Source organism: Cibotium barometz, chromosome 29, assembly GCF_041138505.1.
Source record: "Cibotium barometz isolate CiBa-2024 chromosome 29, ASM4113850v1, whole genome shotgun sequence".
Lineage (NCBI taxonomy): Eukaryota > Viridiplantae > Streptophyta > Polypodiopsida > Cyatheales > Cibotiaceae > Cibotium > Cibotium barometz.
The window spans coordinates 39272300-39291590 of NC_141074.1; the positions used below are offsets into that span (position 1 = coordinate 39272300).

Consider the following 19291-nt stretch of genomic DNA (forward strand, 5'->3'; position numbering starts at 1 on the left):
ATTAAGTAAAAATTTATATATTTTTGAAAGGTTATAGAAGCAAAACCTTTATTAAATGTTGCGAATTTTTATTTAAAAATATAATTACATCAAAATTATATACGTAGTTGCCTTTTGAAGGCCAAAAATATAATTTAAAAATATAATTACATCAAAATTATATACGTAGTTAGGCCAAAAATTATTTTTGAAAAAATTTGACCAAAAATTAACTAACCCTGTTGGGGCATGCACGCACGGAAACATACACTGGAAGGTACATGCTAAAAGAAGGCTATAAATAAAATCATCGTGGGAAGAAACTCCTGGGCTACTGTTGTTCGGTCATCCTCTTCTGCTTCGTCTTCTTCTTCGCGTCATTATATTGTGTTACGGCCATCGCCGCTCTGTGTGCGCACACAAAGCTCCCCTGATTGCCTTCTTCTTCTTCCAGGTCAGAATTCTGAAGGACTCTCGTCTCGTTCCCTTTCACCTTCCAGCTTCCATGGCGCATTTTTGAACCTCTCACCTCTCTGTCCATCCTGTACATTCCCATACAGAGAGACAATAAGCTTCTCGTAATTATCTTGTTGCCAAAACAGGAGATCCAGTTGCATTTCTTCCCTTTTCTCTCACTAAACTGAGAGCTTCTTGTACTCCATATCTGCTAACCCTGCCTTCTCACCATAACCTCAACCTTAACGAAAAACCCTGACCGTAGCCCTAACAGAAGAACAGCAGCAGGTTGAACAGGCCGATTGCAGATTTCTCAATTCGGCCGACCAGCAATCCATGGATTTCTTCGATTACCAATCACGAAAGGCTGAATAGTATAGAAAATTCCGATTAACAATAGCAACATAAACAGTGCTTGGGAACCCTGATTACGTCAGAATCGCCGGAACGGCAGGACAAGCAATGCCGGAGGTGTGGCAGCTTGAAGAAAGTTAAATCCCGTTAGAATCGTCTGAATGGCAATGCTGGAGGCATAATAGCTCCGATGGCAGATGTAGCGCCGGAGTGGCTCAACAAGAGCAGCAGTGTGAATCAGGAGGCACTATCGGATTTTCCTAACTCCGTCAGAGCGGCTGCCGGACAGGCACAGAAAGAGATGCCGAAAATCATACGGGAGGGCTTTATGGTGCGGTACGGCAGACGGAAAATTGGCCGATCGTTCTTCCACAAGCGATACTTTGTGCTGGAACCCAGGCTTCTTGCATACTACAAGAAACAACCATCAGACAATGAAGTGAGATTTTTTTTCTTTGAGATTTCATGGTATTGGCCTTGTGTTTTTCAACTTGTTTTGGAGATATTGATCCCAATGGAGATCAGGCTGCCTTTCACCTCTGCAGATTCCCATCAGATCCCTTTTCCTTGATGCAAATTGCAGAGTTGAAGACAGAGGGATGGAGCATCACCATGGCCATGTGAGTATTGTCTGGCGTTTCCCTTTGCCTGTCAGTGTTCAATGATTCTTTAGAGACGATGCCAAGGGTGTGTTGCTTGGAGGGGCCGTGTTATGTCCCGAACTGGGCTGAGGGCAATATTAACAAGGGGTCGAGGACCTAGAGTTAAGGGGACATGCTAACCTAAAATCAGCGAAGGTTGAAGGTTAAAAATCTAACCCAAAATTAGAATTAGGGCTTAGCTGGGCTTGAGGACTGATAGGACCTGCTCAGGAGGCTAAGGGCTAGCAAGGATGATGTCTTGGGTCTTTTAAAAGCATATTATAGAAAAAAGCCTGTTATAGGCTGGTGCGAATAATAGCCAAGACTAGACTATAACAGCTCACTTATGATTATTATGAGGTATGTTTGCAGTAGAGACGTCTACCAAGGTATTGGATCTCATGGCTAGGAATAGCTCTAGGCGGGCAAGGAACTTGGTGGCATGGGATTGGCTGCAAGAAGAGCTGCTAGCAATTTTTTTTGCAGTCATTGATCTCAGGTTCATTGCAGGTTATCCTAACCCTGATTGGGTTCTCAGGTATGTGGTCTTAACATTGTCGTGTGCTCTAGGTGCCCATCATTACAGGATCCTCTCTGATATGGATGGATGGATGGTAGCATGCAGTTAAAAAACAACCTTCTGAGGTGCTTTTGGGGTCTTGGAATTGGTGCTGCAACACAAGTGGTAGTACAACACCTGTATGATCCTTGTACAGCCTTCGTATGTCCCTATCGACACTGTACTCAATCTGGATTCTGACCCAAACAACTATGGCCTTGTACAGAGTGCCCCATGGGCTGTGCTGACTGTACAACCCTAATGGCCATACATTTGATGCATGTGCATGGAACTGCACAGAGGCTGCACAGGTACAGATACTGTACAGTATTACACAGGTGGTACACAGCTGTACATGGCTATAGGTGGTGCAAACGGCGGCTACAGTTGAAAAAGCTGCTTTTAGCTTTTTGATCCAACTAAGTGTCCTCTTTCCAATGGTGCCCTCAGCTTGCGGTCAACAGAGTTTGACTTTTTGCTTTTTTTGACCAAGATTGGTGCTTTTTCCGGTGCCAGCTTTATGAACCTTGTTCCCATGTGTTCATCAACCTGTCTATGTGTCCAGGCATGAGTTCCATTGTGTGAAAAGAGCTTGGAGGGCCAAATAGTTACATTCCCTCTCTCTTATATCATAGTTGTCCTCACCTGTGGGGTATAAATTTTCCATATGATCGTGGTACTAGCCCCATTTGGTGTTCTTGTGCATCTGGTCTTTCCTCATATATGTGGTGCGTTCTTGTGCATTTGGTCTTTCCTCATATATGTGGTGCCTTCTGCTCATCTGCAACATTTGTATACCTTTTCTTTGACCGATGTCCTTGTTCATGATGGTACATCTTCATAGCATGTCACATAAATGCATACTTACCTTCTGCAAAAACTAGACACAAGCTAGTCAACAAACACGTATGCAACATTCGTGTCTATTGGATACTCTAGGAAACTGGCCAGGAAGTTTGGAGCCCAGTGGACTATCACATGCCATAAATCCAGCATTGCCTACATATAAAAAACAACACACAAAGTCAAAGAAATTCAAACATACATCAGTATGCAATGCACAAGTAATGATCCTCTTGTCATGGATTGTCCTGTCTAGTTTCATCAAAAATCGTGTTGGGCCATTTGGTTCTTGAGGGAAACTGCTTAGACTGTCGCTCAAGGCCATTCACTAGGACCGCCCAAGAATTCTTTCATAGTCATTTGGGCCATCTGGTCGCATTGACCGCCCGACTATGAGATCCAATACAGTCATCTAGGCCATCTGTTCGCAATGACCGCCCGACCATGAGATCCAATACAGTCATCTGGGCCATCTGGTCGCAATGATCGTTTGACTGTGAAATCCAATGTAGTCATTTGGGCCATTTGGTCGCCAATGACTGCTCGATTGCAAAGTCTAAAAATATCTGGCATCGTTGCCGTCCGATGGGTCATCTAGCACTGTTGCCTCCCATATACAATTCTTGCTCTTTGGGCTTTCGGGCATCGTTGCCACCCAAACTAGAGCATATCTAATTAACCATTACATAAGCAAAATAATGATTGATTCCATTTTTAATGTAAATACATATACAATGAAGAGGGCTAGGGGTGCAATCCCTCCCTCTTAAATCTGTCTCGATCACAAGACGTTTAAGCCTGTACTTCAAATACATTGGGACCAACTGCTTCCTCATAAGCTCGAAGAATATCTGGGTAGTTCTCTTTTGGTATCCATTTCGCATCCATAGGCGAATAATTCTTAAACTTCAAGAGGAATTTCTTGACCACTGTCTTTTTTCTTTTTCTCACGGAATGGAATACAATCTTTTTTCTTTTTCTCACGGAATGGAATACAATCTGTTCCGGCTGCAAGATTTCTTCTTGTTCTTCCACTTCACTTTTTCTCACGGAATGGAATCCAATCTGTTCCGGTTGTAAGATTTCTTCTTCTTCTTCCACTTTTGGTGGATCCTCCAAAACAGGTTCCTTTGGAGGTAGTTATGTATATGGAAGGCATTATGTATCCTCCAATAATCCGATTTGAAAGGTCCAATTGAGAACATACATCATTGATCTTCTTGGTAACCTGAAAAGGTCCATAGTATCTGGGGGCAAGCTCGGGTTCCTTGTGCTCCTTAGGTTTAGACTTTCTAAGTCTGGCTTTTTCAAATCACAATAAGACCCAATCCCCTTCTTTAAAGGTGACCTTCCTTTTGTGTTTATTTGCAACTTTCTTTTGCTTGGCTTGAGATGTCTCAATAGTCCATTCGAACCTGTGCAAAGGCTGTATCCAAATCTCGAACAAACTCGTCCACATGGAAGATCTCTTCCATGGTCTTTAGAATGGGCAACAACAATGATTTTCCATAAATAATCTCAAAAGGAGCTTTGCCTGTCGAGGAGTGAATGGTGTTGGAAGCAAACTCAACCAATGGCAAGTACTTCACCCATTGATACTTTGCTTTGAGAGTATAACACTTTAGCATATCCAAAATAGTGAGGTTTGCAATCTCACTATCCAAGGCCCCATGGTGCCTTGGGGGAATGCTAGCCTGCGCCGAAAAGTATGCATCTATATGGGGATGAGGTGCAAGGGAGCGGCGTAGCACGGACCCATGTTAGGCACACGTAGAAGCACTCACGCACTAGGTAGGCAGGTTAGGCTTCTTGTGTTGCAAGTGAGGTTCTGTGATGCCGAGTGCCTCTGGGGGATGCCCTCCCCACCTTGACAGCGATATGCGGAAATGGGACCGAAACGGTGGAAACGGCGAAGCCGCAGGCCGGCGAGCCATGCCGTGCCGACAGGCTAAGACGCGGCTGGGCCGGTGGGACATGGAACCATCACAGGATGGAAAGTCCCAAGTCTAGGCTGTGGAGCTGGGCCAGGCATGAAGGCAAGTGAAGGGTGAGACCCCACAAGTTAAATGTGCGATGACGGGCCGGTGGAGCCGAGTCATGAGATGGGTTGGATGGAAAGGCCGCCTCGCGGCTAGATGTCCGAGTCCTGATCCTCCGAGCTCGTGACACTTGGTATCAGAGCATGGTTCATTTTGGAAGCCCGTGTGGGGCGTGTGATGCCAGTACAGTAAGAACGGCGGAAACATAAAAAACGGCAAGTTGAGCTGTTGCCAGGTGACGGCCACGAGTCGACGGCACGAAAAGTTGACTACTGAGATTTGAGTCTCAGGATGATGGAATTTGCCCTTGGTTACATATACCTATCAAGCAGTGGGAAGCAAGGCACGGGATGGCGTGGCCAGCCGAACCTGTTGGGACCCTAGGTTGCCGATGCGAGGCGTCAAGAAACAACGCAGTCCCCCACGGGGGCCCAAATGATGGAATCTGGGAACATGCTATATATGAAAAATGATCAATTTTCCGAGTAGATCGCAACCGCGTGATCTGTTCAAAGAGATTCCAAAGCTGGCCGGCCCGCTTTGAGGCTAGTGGAAAGTTGGGTTCAATGCAAGGTAAGGTATCCGGGTGCAAGTCCAACTGAAGATGTTGGCACGGGCTTGAGTGGTCCAAACGCACTCGAGCAGACCAAACGCACTCAAGCAAATCAAAGATACATGTAGCTTGATCCTGGTGGGGCTGACATCACTTCAAGCAAGAAGAACAACGGGCTCAGGATCTCACAGAGTTACCACCATGGGAAGGTGATGCTTTGAAGAAAACGGCGAAGGTAGGCAATGAAGATAAAGTGGCACTTTATGGACCGGCAACACCTTAGATCGGGACCGCGAGCTGATAGCCACTCAGAGGTCAAAGAAAGATGCAAGCAAAGGGGCCACGCATGCAGAGACAATGCCGGTTATGGGGTCGGGTTTGCTTATGCTGAGAAACTAGATGTGGTGGAATGGGACGTCGTGTTGGTGTGGAGCCTAGGATCCAAAGAGCAGAACGCAAGCCGTCAAGCCAATCTTTTGGGAACATGTATGCGGCAAGATGCCCGCAAGCAGCAAGACGTCCGCTAAGGCCATGACGCACCTTGTGGCAATGGAGCCACTCATCAGAAACATGAGAGCAGCATCAGCTTCGAGTAGATGGTATACCACTCTCCAAAATATCAAGCATGGGGCTAATGAGTATGGCCAAGAGGTCTCCCTCAGCTATGTCACATGGAAAGGTAGCTCAATGGCGGTGGAGCATGTCGTGGATCTCGAGTTGATGAGGTGATCGTGGCCGATGGGGGGGCCGGGGCATCGGGCACGTTGGAGTGCGGAGGCTCGGTCCGAGGTAACTCCTATCGGACGAGGTAGGTCCGAAGTAGCTCGTGGAGGGTCCACAAGATCCACTATATTGGTGTCCTCCACCTCTCAGATCTGGAAGAACCTGGTGATGGTTGGCTGGCGAGGGAGGGGGCGGGTTGGCTAGGGCCGAAGCTCTCTCAAGAAGGCGTCCCTGTGTCTGCGGAGCTCAAGCAGGAAGAGGCCTAGGCAATGCTGGTCCTGGACGTCAATGATCCTAGAGAGTGGACCAAATCCCTCACGAAATAGACGGAGAAACCTCCCGCGGATCTCATATTATACTGGGCAGCGGCATATGTAATGCTCCTCCGTCTCAACCTCTATGTGGCATAATTGGCAGATCCTCTCATCTAGGTCTCCGTATGAGCTTCCCAGCTTTGAAGATGTGCTCAGCTCTACCTGTCTCCACTCTCAGGCGGTGGGATGAAACCCTTATCTGGCCAATCGCAATCCGCATGGCATGGGACATGTGAACACTCAAGTAGCCCGATTGCTGGATGAATCCATCCTCAGTGAGTGTGAGGAAGTGCTCTCTGTAGAAGTGCATCTTCGTGGGGAGCTCCGAAGGTGTGATCCATGTGCAATGGATGTAGAGGCTGAGAAGATCTAACCGGATAACCCGGTTGGTATCCTCATGAGAGAGCCAGAGAAAAGGGGAGTCCAAATTGTACTAAAGGGGGGGGTATGCGGTCCTTGCGGAGCCCATATACTGAGAACCAAATGGAAACTAGTGCATACCATACTCCAGAGTGGCCGTCAAGTGCTAGCTGTCTTGAGGACTCCAGGGTAAGCCTCGGGCACCTGTGGGGATCCATGTGACTGATACGATGGAGGTATGTGACTGTCTGGAAGAGCATCAACTACCATCGGGGCTGTAGCAAACTCTGCCTGGATAATCTGTTGTGGGACTGATGGTTTGCTGCGGATCATATGGGAGAACATCATGACTTGGGGCCTCTCAACTTGCTGCCAATCCTCATCGGATAAATCTGGCCCCCAGAAGGCTGCTCCATACATCAAGGCTGGTGTGACGAGGGTGTCAAAAAGCCAGTCCTTCACCTGGGCTCCTGGAAATGTGCCTGGAAGCACTGCCGCTCAAGTAAGCTCAAGGCTGCAGCATATCCCCGTGTCACTCTGGCATGTGCTGCGGGAAGCATGGTGAAGCGTGGGCCACTGAAAGTGACACCAAGGTAGACATAGGATGAGACAATCTCCACAGGATCCCCTCTATATGTGAAGCTGAATCTGGATGTGAAGGGGCGAGAGGTATTGAAGACCATTACCTTGGTTTTACCAAGGTTAACCGAGAGGTCCCGCTGAGTGCAAAAGTCCCGTAAGGCATCCAACTATCTCTGAAGCCCCTCGGCTGAGTCTGAGAGGAGGACGATGTCATCCCCATAGAGTAGTATGGGGATCAATATGCCTACCAATGTGGGACCAGCCCCGCCTAATCCATCAATGAAGCTCGAGATCTCATCAATGTAGAGGCCGAAAAGAGTGGGTGATAGAGGGCAGCCCTGTTTCACCACAATAGTGCTAGAAATCTCCTTTGATGTACCTCCTGGGGCTCTCACTTGTCCGGTGATGGACTCATAGAGGGCGATGATGCTCCAAACCATCTCAGATGGGACTCCCATCTCTTGTAGACAGTGTAGGAGGCGGGCTCAGGGTACAGTATCAAAAGCTTTGCGGAAATCCACAAAGCAGCAGTAAATCCTCTGATGTCGTGCTCTACCCTCCTTGATGATGGCATGGAGGGTGAAGATGTGGTCAAGGGTAGAGTAGCTCCTCCGAAAGCCAGCCTGTCGTGAGGCCCTGTATCCCTGGCTCTCTGCAAATGAACTGAGCTCCGCCTCTAGCTCCGATTTATAGAGTTTGGCCAATGTGTGGCCAATCATGATCCTCCTATAATTATTAAGATCAAGTGGATCTCTGGCTTCGAGGATGGGGATGATGATGTTGGTGGACCAGGAGGGTGGTTCACAAAGGGCTCTATTGAACATGTAGGCTAATAGGGGCGTCAGGGTATCATCGGCATGCGAGATGTACTCGGCAGTGAGTCCCTTATGATCTTGGGCTCGCCGATTGCGTAGTCTACGAATGGCCTTGAGGACCATGCCCTTTGTGAAGAAGTGGAGGTGGTTGGACGGGGATCTGATGGTGGGGGTAGGGGTGGCTGATGGGAGATATGATAGAGGGAGCGTGCATAGGAGTGCCATGTGTCTGGGCAGGTGATAGGTGTGGGAGGGCGATGTTCTTGGAGTTTCCTCCAAGCCTCTTTGCAGTTCGGCCCTAAGAAAAGTCGGTATAACTCATCCTCTTTCCAAGCATAGAACTCCCATTTCTTGCATTGGGTGAGCCGTCGAGAAATCCGTTGCGCTTGGCACTTCGTGATTTGCCCAATCCGTACCTCATGCTGAAGACGGGAGCGTGTGGCACGACATTCGTTCATCATACCAAGAGTTCTGTGGCATGGAACCGCAAGGTGTCTTGGCGGTAGACCGCCGTGTGCAGAGGAAAGAAGTGGTGGTGGATGTGTGGAGAGAGAGAGAGTTGAAATGAAATGATATATTAATGTCTCTAAGAGGCCATAATGTTCTATAAGATCAAAACTGAGAGTACATCTGAAGTTGGTGTCTCATCAAAGAGAACAACCAAATGAAACTGAAAAGTACAATAAACCGACTATCTTACAGTTATAAGAACTGTAAGTAAGACTCCTAGATGATACTGAGTAGAAAAATTGAAAAATGTATATTAAGTAGATCCATGTATGCTGATCAGTTGAAGTGCTGCCCTCTCCTCAGATCAGATATTTCCGCCATGGGGCTGTCTATAATGGAGAGGTTGTTAAAGCGAGGCAGGCGCCTCCGATGCCTAGCAATAATGGCTCTGATCTGGCGATGGTTAGGATGCCGTGGTCGGGATCCTGGTGGGCGTGGTCACTGAGCATGACATAAGACGATTGCTCTATCAATGGTGACTCCCTAGGAGCGTGGCTGGTGTCCTGATGGCTCGATGGAGGAGGTATCAGGAGGTGTGTGGGCTGGGGTGCTGGTGCTGGTGCTGGTGCTGGTGTTGGTGTTGAAGAAATCTGTCAGGATCCTCTGTCTAGGTACATCATGGCTCGGTCTCCTATCTGCCAAGAGGGTCTCTCTGTGTCTCCTGAGCTCAAATAGGAAAAATCCCAGGCATCTCTGATCCTCAAACTCCATGACCCTGCATAACAGCCCAAAACCTTCCCGGAAGAGGCAGTGATATCTCCCTCGGATCTCATAATAGACTGTACACCGGCGAATTTAGTGCTCCTTTGTCTTTGCCTCCTGGTAGCATAGTTGACAAATGCGGTCATCTGAGATCTGATGCACATATCGCCCTGTCTTAATCTGCAGCTGGTGTGATGAGGTCCGGATGTGTCCAATGGCACAACGTATCCCATGTGATAGGTGTACATCCATGGGATACGTGTACAAGAGGGAGAGAAAAGAAAGAAAGATATATTAACGTCTACAAGAGGCCAAAGTGGCTTATAAGACAAAAGTACCAATACATCCAAAACTCAAGGAAACTAAATGTTCCGAGTAGAAAATGAAAAGCATTAACTAACCTATGAGACCAAAAGGTTACATCATATCCATGAGGTACATCATCCTGGGTACAAAATAGTAATAAAGTAAGATAACAAAAATCTAGAACTATAAAATCTGATCTAGGTACATGAGCAGAGAACTCTCATATCACTCTAATGCATCCCTCATGGGCTGCCGTGACATGGTGCTCAAGGTGGTAAAACTGAGCCGGTGCGAGAAGGTCTTGTGATGATGGGAGATGATGGCTTGGATCCTCCTGTGTGGTGGCGTGGCTTCGGGCAAGGGCCATGGGGTCTGGGGTGTTTAGCTCTGCATAACTCATAGCTTTGTCGAGTGTCACACCTCTCGGCCGAGCTCCTACACTAGCTTGTGGTCCAGGTATGGTGGGTGGATCGGCCCTCTGAGTAAATAGCCACAGCTTCGTCCTTGGCTCCTGAAACTGTTACGACCTTGTGTTTTTCCCTCTGGACAACAAGCAGGTGGGCACGGGCACGGGCACGGGCACGGGCATGGGATGGACAGTGTGGACAGGCATTAGTTTGAATGTGAAAAGGAAACTCATAAGTGTGGCCAGCCCAAGTGTGAAAGGAGACAAAAAGAGATTTATAAGGTTATAAGGTTTTTAAACCTTTGATGGCTAAAAATATTAATATATATTTATAAGCATGTGTTTTGCAGTTGCTTTTTGGCGTTTTTGATGAAAAGCGCATCGCCTCCTTATAAATCGAAGGGTGGCAGATTCGAGAGCAAGGGAGTCGCCGGATGGTTTACGCGCGCATCTCCTTGAGCGAAAGCTGGCACATGGTATGTACGGGCGCTGCTGCGTGTACCACAGGCTGCTGCTGCTGATGGGCGCTGCTGCGCAGGGGGGCTGCCGCCGTTGTTGGGCGCTGCTGTTGCTGCTGCTGGGCGCTGCTGCACATGGGGCTGCTGCTGCTGCTGCTGCTGCCGCTGGATACTGCTGCTGCTGCTGACCGCCAGGTGTTGCTGCTGCGTATGGACTACAGCCCGGTAGCAATGGGCCGCATGGGGCAGCCAAGCGGGCAACCAGCAAGGGGCAGCCAGGCAGGAGTTTCTCTGCAGCCAGTCGGGAAGCCAGACGGGTGTCAGATGGGAGGCCCTCTACGCCAGGTGGCTGCATGTGTGGAAGCAGTCAGCGCAGGTCTCTCTCTCTTTCAAAGAAGGTGAGCTGAAGGAGGCATCGAGGGGCTAACGGTCAAGGGGTCTCTCTCTCTCTTTCTCTTCGCAAGCAGGTTTGGTTTACGAGATTGGGATACAGAGGATCAAGCTACATATGCAGAGGAAGATGTTCTTGGAAGAGATGTGTTGTTGCTCTTCATCTTGAACTTATGTGTATTCAGGGATTGCTTGACACGTCCTATCTTTCTCTCTCTAGGTTTTTGGCAGTGTGATTGGATGGTGTATATGTGGATTTATCTGGCATGGAAACAGGACATTGGTCTTTCGAGAAGAAATAGGACTTTGATATCGAGGAAACAGGCCTATGGTTTATGGATACAGGTCTACGATTTATCAGATACACGTCTTTAGTTTCATGTGGAAAGCATGTTTCTGGATTCATGTGAACAGGTTCTAGTTTTCTCGAGCTTACATGCAAGCTGTGACTATAGGAAGAACATGTGGTTTGGTTCAACACTATTGCTGATTGGGAAAGGGTTGTGGGATCCATGGTAGAGATGTGAAGACCTTTTCTAGCAGGGATGTGTTGTACAGGTGTGCCTTCTCTATGGAATGCTTCGCTGTGATAAGGAGAGTTCTTATTTGGAAGTCCTGGGTGAAAAGCTAAAAGGGATCCTATTGGTAAAGGATTCGACAAGTTGTACTTTGTACTCAAACTTTGATCAAGTAAAGAAATACCGCAAGGGGCGCCACTGCGTTTTGGGGCCAATCGGTGTCCTTGTACTATTTGCAGGAGCATTCTAGCTCCCCTGTTTGTTTTCCTTTTCCAGGTTCCCATGGGTGATGAAGTGTTTTGTGTGCAAGTGTTTGTTCCACCGCCCGTCAGATTTTTGAAGGCCGGTTACATGGTTCCATCACCGGGATATCGTCGACTTTCTCAAGGAGGCGATCTTGTGGTTGTCACATCAAAAGCTTCAACATGTGGAAGGTGAAAAGGAAGTGCAGGAGACAGTGCAGGATTGTGAGTCTTTGTCTATATGAGGTGAAGAGGAAAAGCTAAAGATGAACCTCAGGAGAAAAGACACCAAGGACAGGAAGTAGTCAGCCAGGAAGAAGCAGCAGCTGAAGTGTTATGGTGCAAAAGATGGATTGAAGGTTATGGCTTTTTGACACTTTGTCACCAGTGGTATTTTCACGGAAGCTTCATGGGGTTCGGAAGGTAGCTTCTTTCTATGTTTAGCAGTGGTGATCTACTATGCTTCATTGGGGACTTGTGCTTGTGGAGTGCAAGGAGGTTTTGGGTGCCTGTGGATGTATCAGATGAGGCTCAGTCGGAAGTAGAGGAACTTGATGAGGTTCTTATTTCCGAGCAGATACTGGCACATAAGGAAAGAAAGGTACGGGGTAAAGTTTCCCGTCGCTATCTTGTGAAAAAGAACTATTCACTACTGATGGATGCGAAGTGGATGGAGGAGGGTGACTTAGCAAATTCACCTCAGGTATTGCAGCTTTATTTTGATGCCTTTGAGTTGGAGCTGACTCTTGCGACGGTTCATTCAGGTTTCTGCGGGGCATGAGTCTAGAGCATTGCCTGATGCTCAAGAGGGAGGTAGCACCTCCACTCCCTTGTTATAGACAGGCTTAGTTTTCATCTAGGAGTCGCTTGGTGACATCGTTGTATTCACCCGAGGTATTGAGGTTGACAGTACATCTGCTTATGGGACTTCTATGATATTGTGTTGTAGTCACATGGGATGATGCTATTTCTGGAGTTGGTCTCCTTTGGAATGGCCTAGAGTTGGTTTAGTTCAAAGTCTGCAGCAACCTGGGCTAACACTTTGAGACTCTATGGAGGGCCTAAGTCTTGCGAGCAGTCCTAGAGTTGGTTTGGTTCATATATGGATTGAACTCTATTTGTGCATGTATTGATACACTTTCCGAGGTATTATGGTATTCTGGTGCCATTGGATCCTGGTACCCTTGAGAATACATTGGGTAATACTCTGGATGTGTCAGGATGAGATGCATGTATGTTGGTATGATACATCAGGTACTTTACCATGTTCATGGTGTATCACTGAGTGTGGCTCCTGCGGGATGGCCATGTACAGAGTGGGTAAAGCATCAAGAGGGACATATGTGGGAAGTACTTAGTGGATGTATAGTTTAGATGCATTGAGTGCCTTCATATGCTCATGTTGTACCTCCAGTCGTGGGTCCTACAGGGATATACATGGGTGTAAGGCTTGCGAGCAACCCTGAGGCTGATATTTTGGAGTGGGTAGAGCATCTTCAGGAGCATATTGTTTACGAATGCATATATGTGTCATGTATATGTTTGTCATATGTAGAATGATGCATGGTTTTGTTTTTGGCTAACACAGGCTACGTGTTTCCACTTGGTTTTAGACTTTTGTTGCAGGTTTTGAAGGAACAAGCAAGACTGGTTTGTCACTTTGACATGACAGTTTGGCCTTATTGTTCAAGATGATTGTTTCATCACCCAGATGCACTGAAGGGGCATTGCTTTGGTCATATGGGGAATCTTTTGGATGCTTACTGCGTGTGTTGCTGCTGCGTATGGACTACAGCCAGGTAGCAATGGGCCGCATGGGGCAGCCAAGCGGGCAACCAGCAAGGGGCAGCCAGGCAGGCGTCAGGCAGGAGTTTCTCTGTAGCCAGTCGGGCAGCTAGACGGGTGTCAGATGGGAGGCCCTCTACGCCAGGTGGCTGCATGTGTGGAAGCAGTCAGCGCAGGCTCTCTATCTCTTTTGAAGAAGGTGAGCTGAAGGAGGCATCGAGGGGCTAACGGCCAAGGAGTCTCTCTCTCTCTCTTTTCGCAAACAGGTTTGGTTTACGAGATTGGGATACAAAGGATCAAGCTACATATGCACAGGAAGATGTTCTTGGAAGAGATGTGTTGTTGCTCTTCATCTTGAACTTATGTGTATTCAGGGATTGCTTGACACGTCCTCTATCTTTCTCTCTGTAGGTTTTTGGCACCGTGATTGGATGGTGTATATGTGGATTTATCTGTCATGGAAACAGGACATTGGTCTTTCGAGAAGAAACAGGACTTTGGTATCGAGGAAACAGGCCTATGGTTTATGGATATAGGTCTATGGTTTATCAGATACAGGTCTTTGGTTTCATGTGGAAAGCATGTCTCTGGATTCATGTGAACAGGTTTTAGTTTTCTCGAGGTTACATGCAAGCTGTGACTATAGGAAGGACATGTGGTTTGGTTCAACACTACTGCTGATTGGGAAAGGGTTGTGGGATCCATGGTAGAGATGGGAAAGACCTTTTCTAACAGGGATGTGTTGTACAGGTGTGCCTTCTCTATGGAATGCTTCGCTGTGATAACGAGAGTTCTTATTTGGAAGTCTTGGGTGAAAAGCTAAAAGGGATCCTATCGGTAAAGGATTCGACAAGTTGTACTTTGTACTCATATTTGATTAAGTAAAGAAATACCGTAAGGGGCGCCATTGCGTTTTGGGGCCAATCGGTGTCCTTGTACTATTGTAGGAGCATTCTAGCTCCCTTGTTTGTTTTCCTTTTCTAGGTTCCCATGGGTGATGAAGTGTTTTGTGTGCGAGTGTTTGTTCCACCGCCCGTCGGATTTCTAAAGGCCGGTTTCAGAAACTGTATCTGTGAGCATTGCCTTTCTAGCGAGCCAAGGGTTGCATATCTTCTCATCAATCTAGCTTCGGCCGCCTTCCGCATCGAGAACTGAGGTCCAGCAAAAGTGATCCCAAGGTATACATATGAGGTAACATACTCCACATGCTCTCTACTGTATGTGAACTGTACTGCAGATCTACCTATTAGCTGTGGGGAGGTGTTAAAGATCATGACCTTGGTCTTTCCAAGGTTCACAGTGAGGTCCCGGTCCTCGCAAAAGGCCGGTAATGCATCCAAATGACTCTGCAGCCCCTCTGGTGAATTAGAAATAAGAACAATATCATCTGTATACAAGAGGATCGGTATCAGGACTCCTGCTAAATGTGCTCCTGGTCCTCTCTGTTTGTCTATGTAATCCGAAATCTTGTCAATATATAGACCAAATAGAGTAGGAGACAAGGGGCAGCCCTGCTCTTAGCTTTCTAGAGCAAGAAAAAGGCCTTGGGGAGTATATCAAGCATAGAGGGAAAACCATGCACCAACTCTTTCTTTCAAACCAAGGAACTAAAATAGATCATAAAGAGAAGGTAGTTGTCGAAACTCTTAACAAAAAAATAAACCTAATATGAATCCCCATGATGCAAGCATTCTCAAAAAATCAGGTTCTAGAAGAGAACGACAAATAAACCCAACTCCCTACCATACATTCTCTCCCTTAAAAAAAAAATCTAGGTGCTTGAAATACAAAGAAAATTAGCGATACTTGCCACCCGTCTCTGCCCCACTCACAACAAAACCAACGACATCGCATGCCAAGATGTGTTATCTCAAGAGAAGGAACATGTGTGCATGCATTTATAATTCAATACATATTGCAACTCTTGGCTAAGGGGAGATTGATGGATGTTGGTCATGGTTGGGAGGTGACCTAGCTTGCTACCTCATGATTTGGTTTTGTACTAACCGTGATGTGAGCTGTGATTAGGGCAAGATCTAGGGAAGAACTTTACAAACAATCTATAGCTTTTGTATTTCACAGCAGTAATCCACTAGAAGAGTTCTAGTCCAATCAAGTTCTAGTCAAGTGAAGGGCTAGAGAACTTATGTGGACACTATCGTGGAATATCCAAATTCAAAATTATGCTTATAGTTGATTGATTGTCTCCTACTAGGATACATGAGAACATGAATCCATTTGAAGGAGGAGATAATGTCACACCAAAGGTCGAGGACCTAGGGTCAACGGGATGTGCGGCTTAGAATTAGCTGAGGGATAGGGTTAAAAAGCTAACCCAGAATTAGGTTTATGGCTTAGGGAAGGGGGTTTGATAGGACCCACCTAGGAGGTTAAGGGCTAGCAATCAATAAGACCTGAACAATGTTGTATAGGTGCAAATTATATTATGTGTGTAATCTAACTGTAGGTCCAATCAACGCGCGCGCGCACACACACACACACACCCCCCCACACACACACACCCACATGCGCACGCGCACGCATGCGCACGGAATGGGTGCTTGTGGAAGCGTGTTTATGATTGATCGATTGTGTTTAGTGTCCAATTAGAGGCTTAAACCCATGGAACAAACTGTTGCTTCTTCATGCTCAATACATAGTAGAGAGAGATGACCCAATATACCATGTATTACTAACATGGAGTATATATGACTCAATGATAACTGACTGATCAATGAATGAATACGACTTAAGGCCTAGACTTCTATTTTTAGTGTCTTAATGTTGGTGAGTTGGCTACCAACCTTCACACAATAACCGAGTAACTTTGTCCACACTTGGCTGCTCATTAAGCACCTGGACAATATTACAATGAACTAGCACAAAAGCCCTCACAAACATGAATCTGGCAATGTACTTGGCCTTTGATCTGGCCAATGGGTAGAAGCACGTCCACGTTACACCCGGGAGAGAGTGCACGTGAGATAGACACACATGTACGATTGTATACATGCTGAATCTCTTTTTCTTGCAGGTTGTTTATGTTCTTTCCGTGTACAACAAGAAAGATAAATCAAATCATATTAGGGTACGTCATATATCGAGATCAAGATTTCAAGTTAGATGGTAATGTTAAGAGTAGTTGGAATCTAGTTTTACAAAATCACTTCGCTAATGACATGTCACATGGGGTGCATTGGGTGCACTTGAATGCAGATGGCATCTTTTAAGTTGGATGAGGCGAATTCTTGGAAAGAAGCCATTGAACAAGTAATTGAGCAGGTGAGTAGTTCTACCCCTTGTGGATGCTGTGTACTTCATCACATTCTTGATTGTTCTGTCGAAAGCAATGTTGGGAATTGAGTGCAAGCTTGGTGGTTCACTTAAGTACTTTAGGGTAGTTAACACTTGCTTACGGGGTATTGGCAGTATCCGCACCTACAACCAGTCAATGGAAGCAATCAGATTTCTCGGCTTGAAACAAAGGGAAATGCTTTTCATGAGAGGACAACATCTTCATCTGATGGTGAAAACAAGTAAGTTGGCTAGTTAACAACCATCTGTGAGATCATAATTCAAGAGTTTGTTTCAAATTTTATGTTTTTGTGCATGGAACTTTTTTACTGTGTCTGAACTCGTAAGTTTTTAAACTAGGGATAGATGATGGACAACAAACATTGGTTTGCCTGATGGGATGCCCTACACCTTCTATTCATCAAAGGTTTGCAGGGTTCCTTCAGAGATACCATTTGGGAAAGGACAAAATGACTCCAGATATTACCACTGCAGGAATCAACTCATTTTCCCCTGAGAGGTTGTAGATCCCTATTCTATTTAGTTGAGTCAATTTGGCAACGTGCAACTTTTTTAGTTGCTGCCTTCAGCTGAGCCACCTCCTCTTGCAACACTAGATAGGGTGTGAGCTTGATGGATCTCATTCACCAAGGACGTGTATTTATCTCCTTTGGGGCAGGAGACTCAGCGTCAGCAAGTGACTCGTACATGTAATGCTCGTGATTTCCTCCTTTTTCTTCCTCCAAAGATGGCCATCATGGTGGTTGCTGCCAATCAGCTGAGCCACCACCTCTTGCAGCACGAGATGGGGTGTGGGTATGATGGATCCCAATCACCAAGGATGAGACACACCTACGAGTATGCAAGGCATAACCGGACATCAACAGTAGCTGACAGGCAGAGTCCGGACATTGCAAGTGACATGTGGCATTGCCACGTGGTGGCCGACTAGGAGCATTAGTGCATATATATACGTGGGTAGCCAAATCATTGTATTCATTTGCTTTCCTTAGTGTTGGACTTCACAGAGCGTTCCTCTATAGGCGAAGTGCTAGCTAGGAGTGTATAGCAGGTCACAGCTGTGATTTGACGTCTTCATTCTCAGCCACATCTTGTATTTGAATTTCAATGGTATTACTTCTTTCTTATACATAATACAGAGTAGTAGTTTAGGACTCTTGTGTGTGCTGTATGTGTGATTCTGCCGCACTCTTCTTTCTATCTTTGGAAAACCCTAGCATATAGGCACAAGTGTTCTACAGTTGGTATCGAAGCCTAGGGAACATGGTATTTTTTTTCTTTTTTGGTACTTGTGTGCATTGACTGTTTGGATAGGGTAGAGCACTTCCAAGAGTCCGTAAGTTCGGGCTTGGGAAAAGTGAATATTTGGAATCTCTTCATTGCACCTGGATTAATTGGGTTATATTGTGCTTCCTTGTCCCACCAACCCTTACCTCATCGCGTAAGGCTAAAATCCCTCACTTGGTTCTTGATCCCTTGATATTTGTCATGGATTCACAACTCACTGCTTTGCTTCTCAGCATGAAGGCATCCATGGACATGCAAGCGAAATAAAATAGGTTCTATATCTTCCCGTCTCTCAAGAGATCGAAGTTGGTAACTCAAAACACCTACTATTCCGGATTTGCAATCTACAAGGGTGTGTGCTTTGGAGAAAGTGTTGGACGATTCCAAGGACGAAGTGTCAAAACCTTCTAGAGGAGGATTTTGCATTCCTTTGGACGCAGGCAAGGATGTACTTGATGAGGTTCGCTCCCAGCCCAATAGTCATCATTCTACACTTCCATGTCATTGGCAGGAGAGACGCTGTTCGCGTCATTTACGGTCTCCTTCGTGGAGTCCCTCTCCACCGGATTCTCCGAATAGTTCCTGCTTTGCCTTCACCGGCTTGATGTCGGGGGACTAAAGGTTTGTCGAGTTCTTCCTCCATGCCTCATAAGGAACGAGCTCAATTATTGAAGCTATGAAGCCTCCCATGCAACGGGGAGGTAGATGGAGAAGTTGTCACTTGCGAGATCGTTGCCACGTTGGCAGCATGAGGTGGTTCACATTTTTTTCAGCTCAATTTGGGTGTACGGCTTTGATGGGTGCCGCTCTCTTGTGGTGGGAAGACCACCTTAGGCACCACTTCGTGACTTGTTGGGATGGCTGCTGCAAGGCGTTCTTGAAGGAGTTTATTCCCATAGATTATCAGCATGAATTGAAGGACATGTCTATTCATTAAAGACACACCCCTAAGTCCTAAGGACATAACCATTGATTCAAGAGCCACACTCCTTCACAGGGATGTGCCTCTTCAGTTGTACTTTCGGCCTCTATTTAAGAAAGGCCCCCGTCTCAATGCAATCACTCAGTCTTTTCCTGCAGTATTTTTCTTATGTTCATTAATCAAGTCTTTGTTAATTAAGCTATAAGAGCTTTACAGCGGTATCAGGGCAAAC

At 46.4% G+C, this 19291-nt stretch overlaps 1 protein-coding gene across 4 annotated transcripts in view; it reads left to right on the forward strand.

The window, feature by feature from the left end:
- Positions 1-297: 297 nt before the first annotated feature.
- The window catches only part of LOC147622166 (protein ENHANCED DISEASE RESISTANCE 2-like), a 90368-nt gene continuing 71374 nt past the window's right edge, over positions 298-19291 (forward strand). For all 4 annotated transcript variants that reach the window (XR_015269657.1, XR_015269658.1, XM_086823266.1 and 1 more), the window contains exons 1-5: positions 298-1228; positions 1335-1409; positions 16570-16623; positions 16752-16817; positions 16965-17071. Coding sequence is in view for 2 of the 4 variants with exons in the window: in XM_086823266.1 (XP_086679392.1) it covers positions 980-1228; positions 1335-1409; positions 16570-16623; positions 16752-16817; positions 16965-17071 (551 nt within the window). In the remaining 2 variants the exon portion in view is untranslated. The remainder of the gene's footprint in view (positions 1229-1334; positions 1410-16569; positions 16624-16751; positions 16818-16964; positions 17072-19291) is intronic.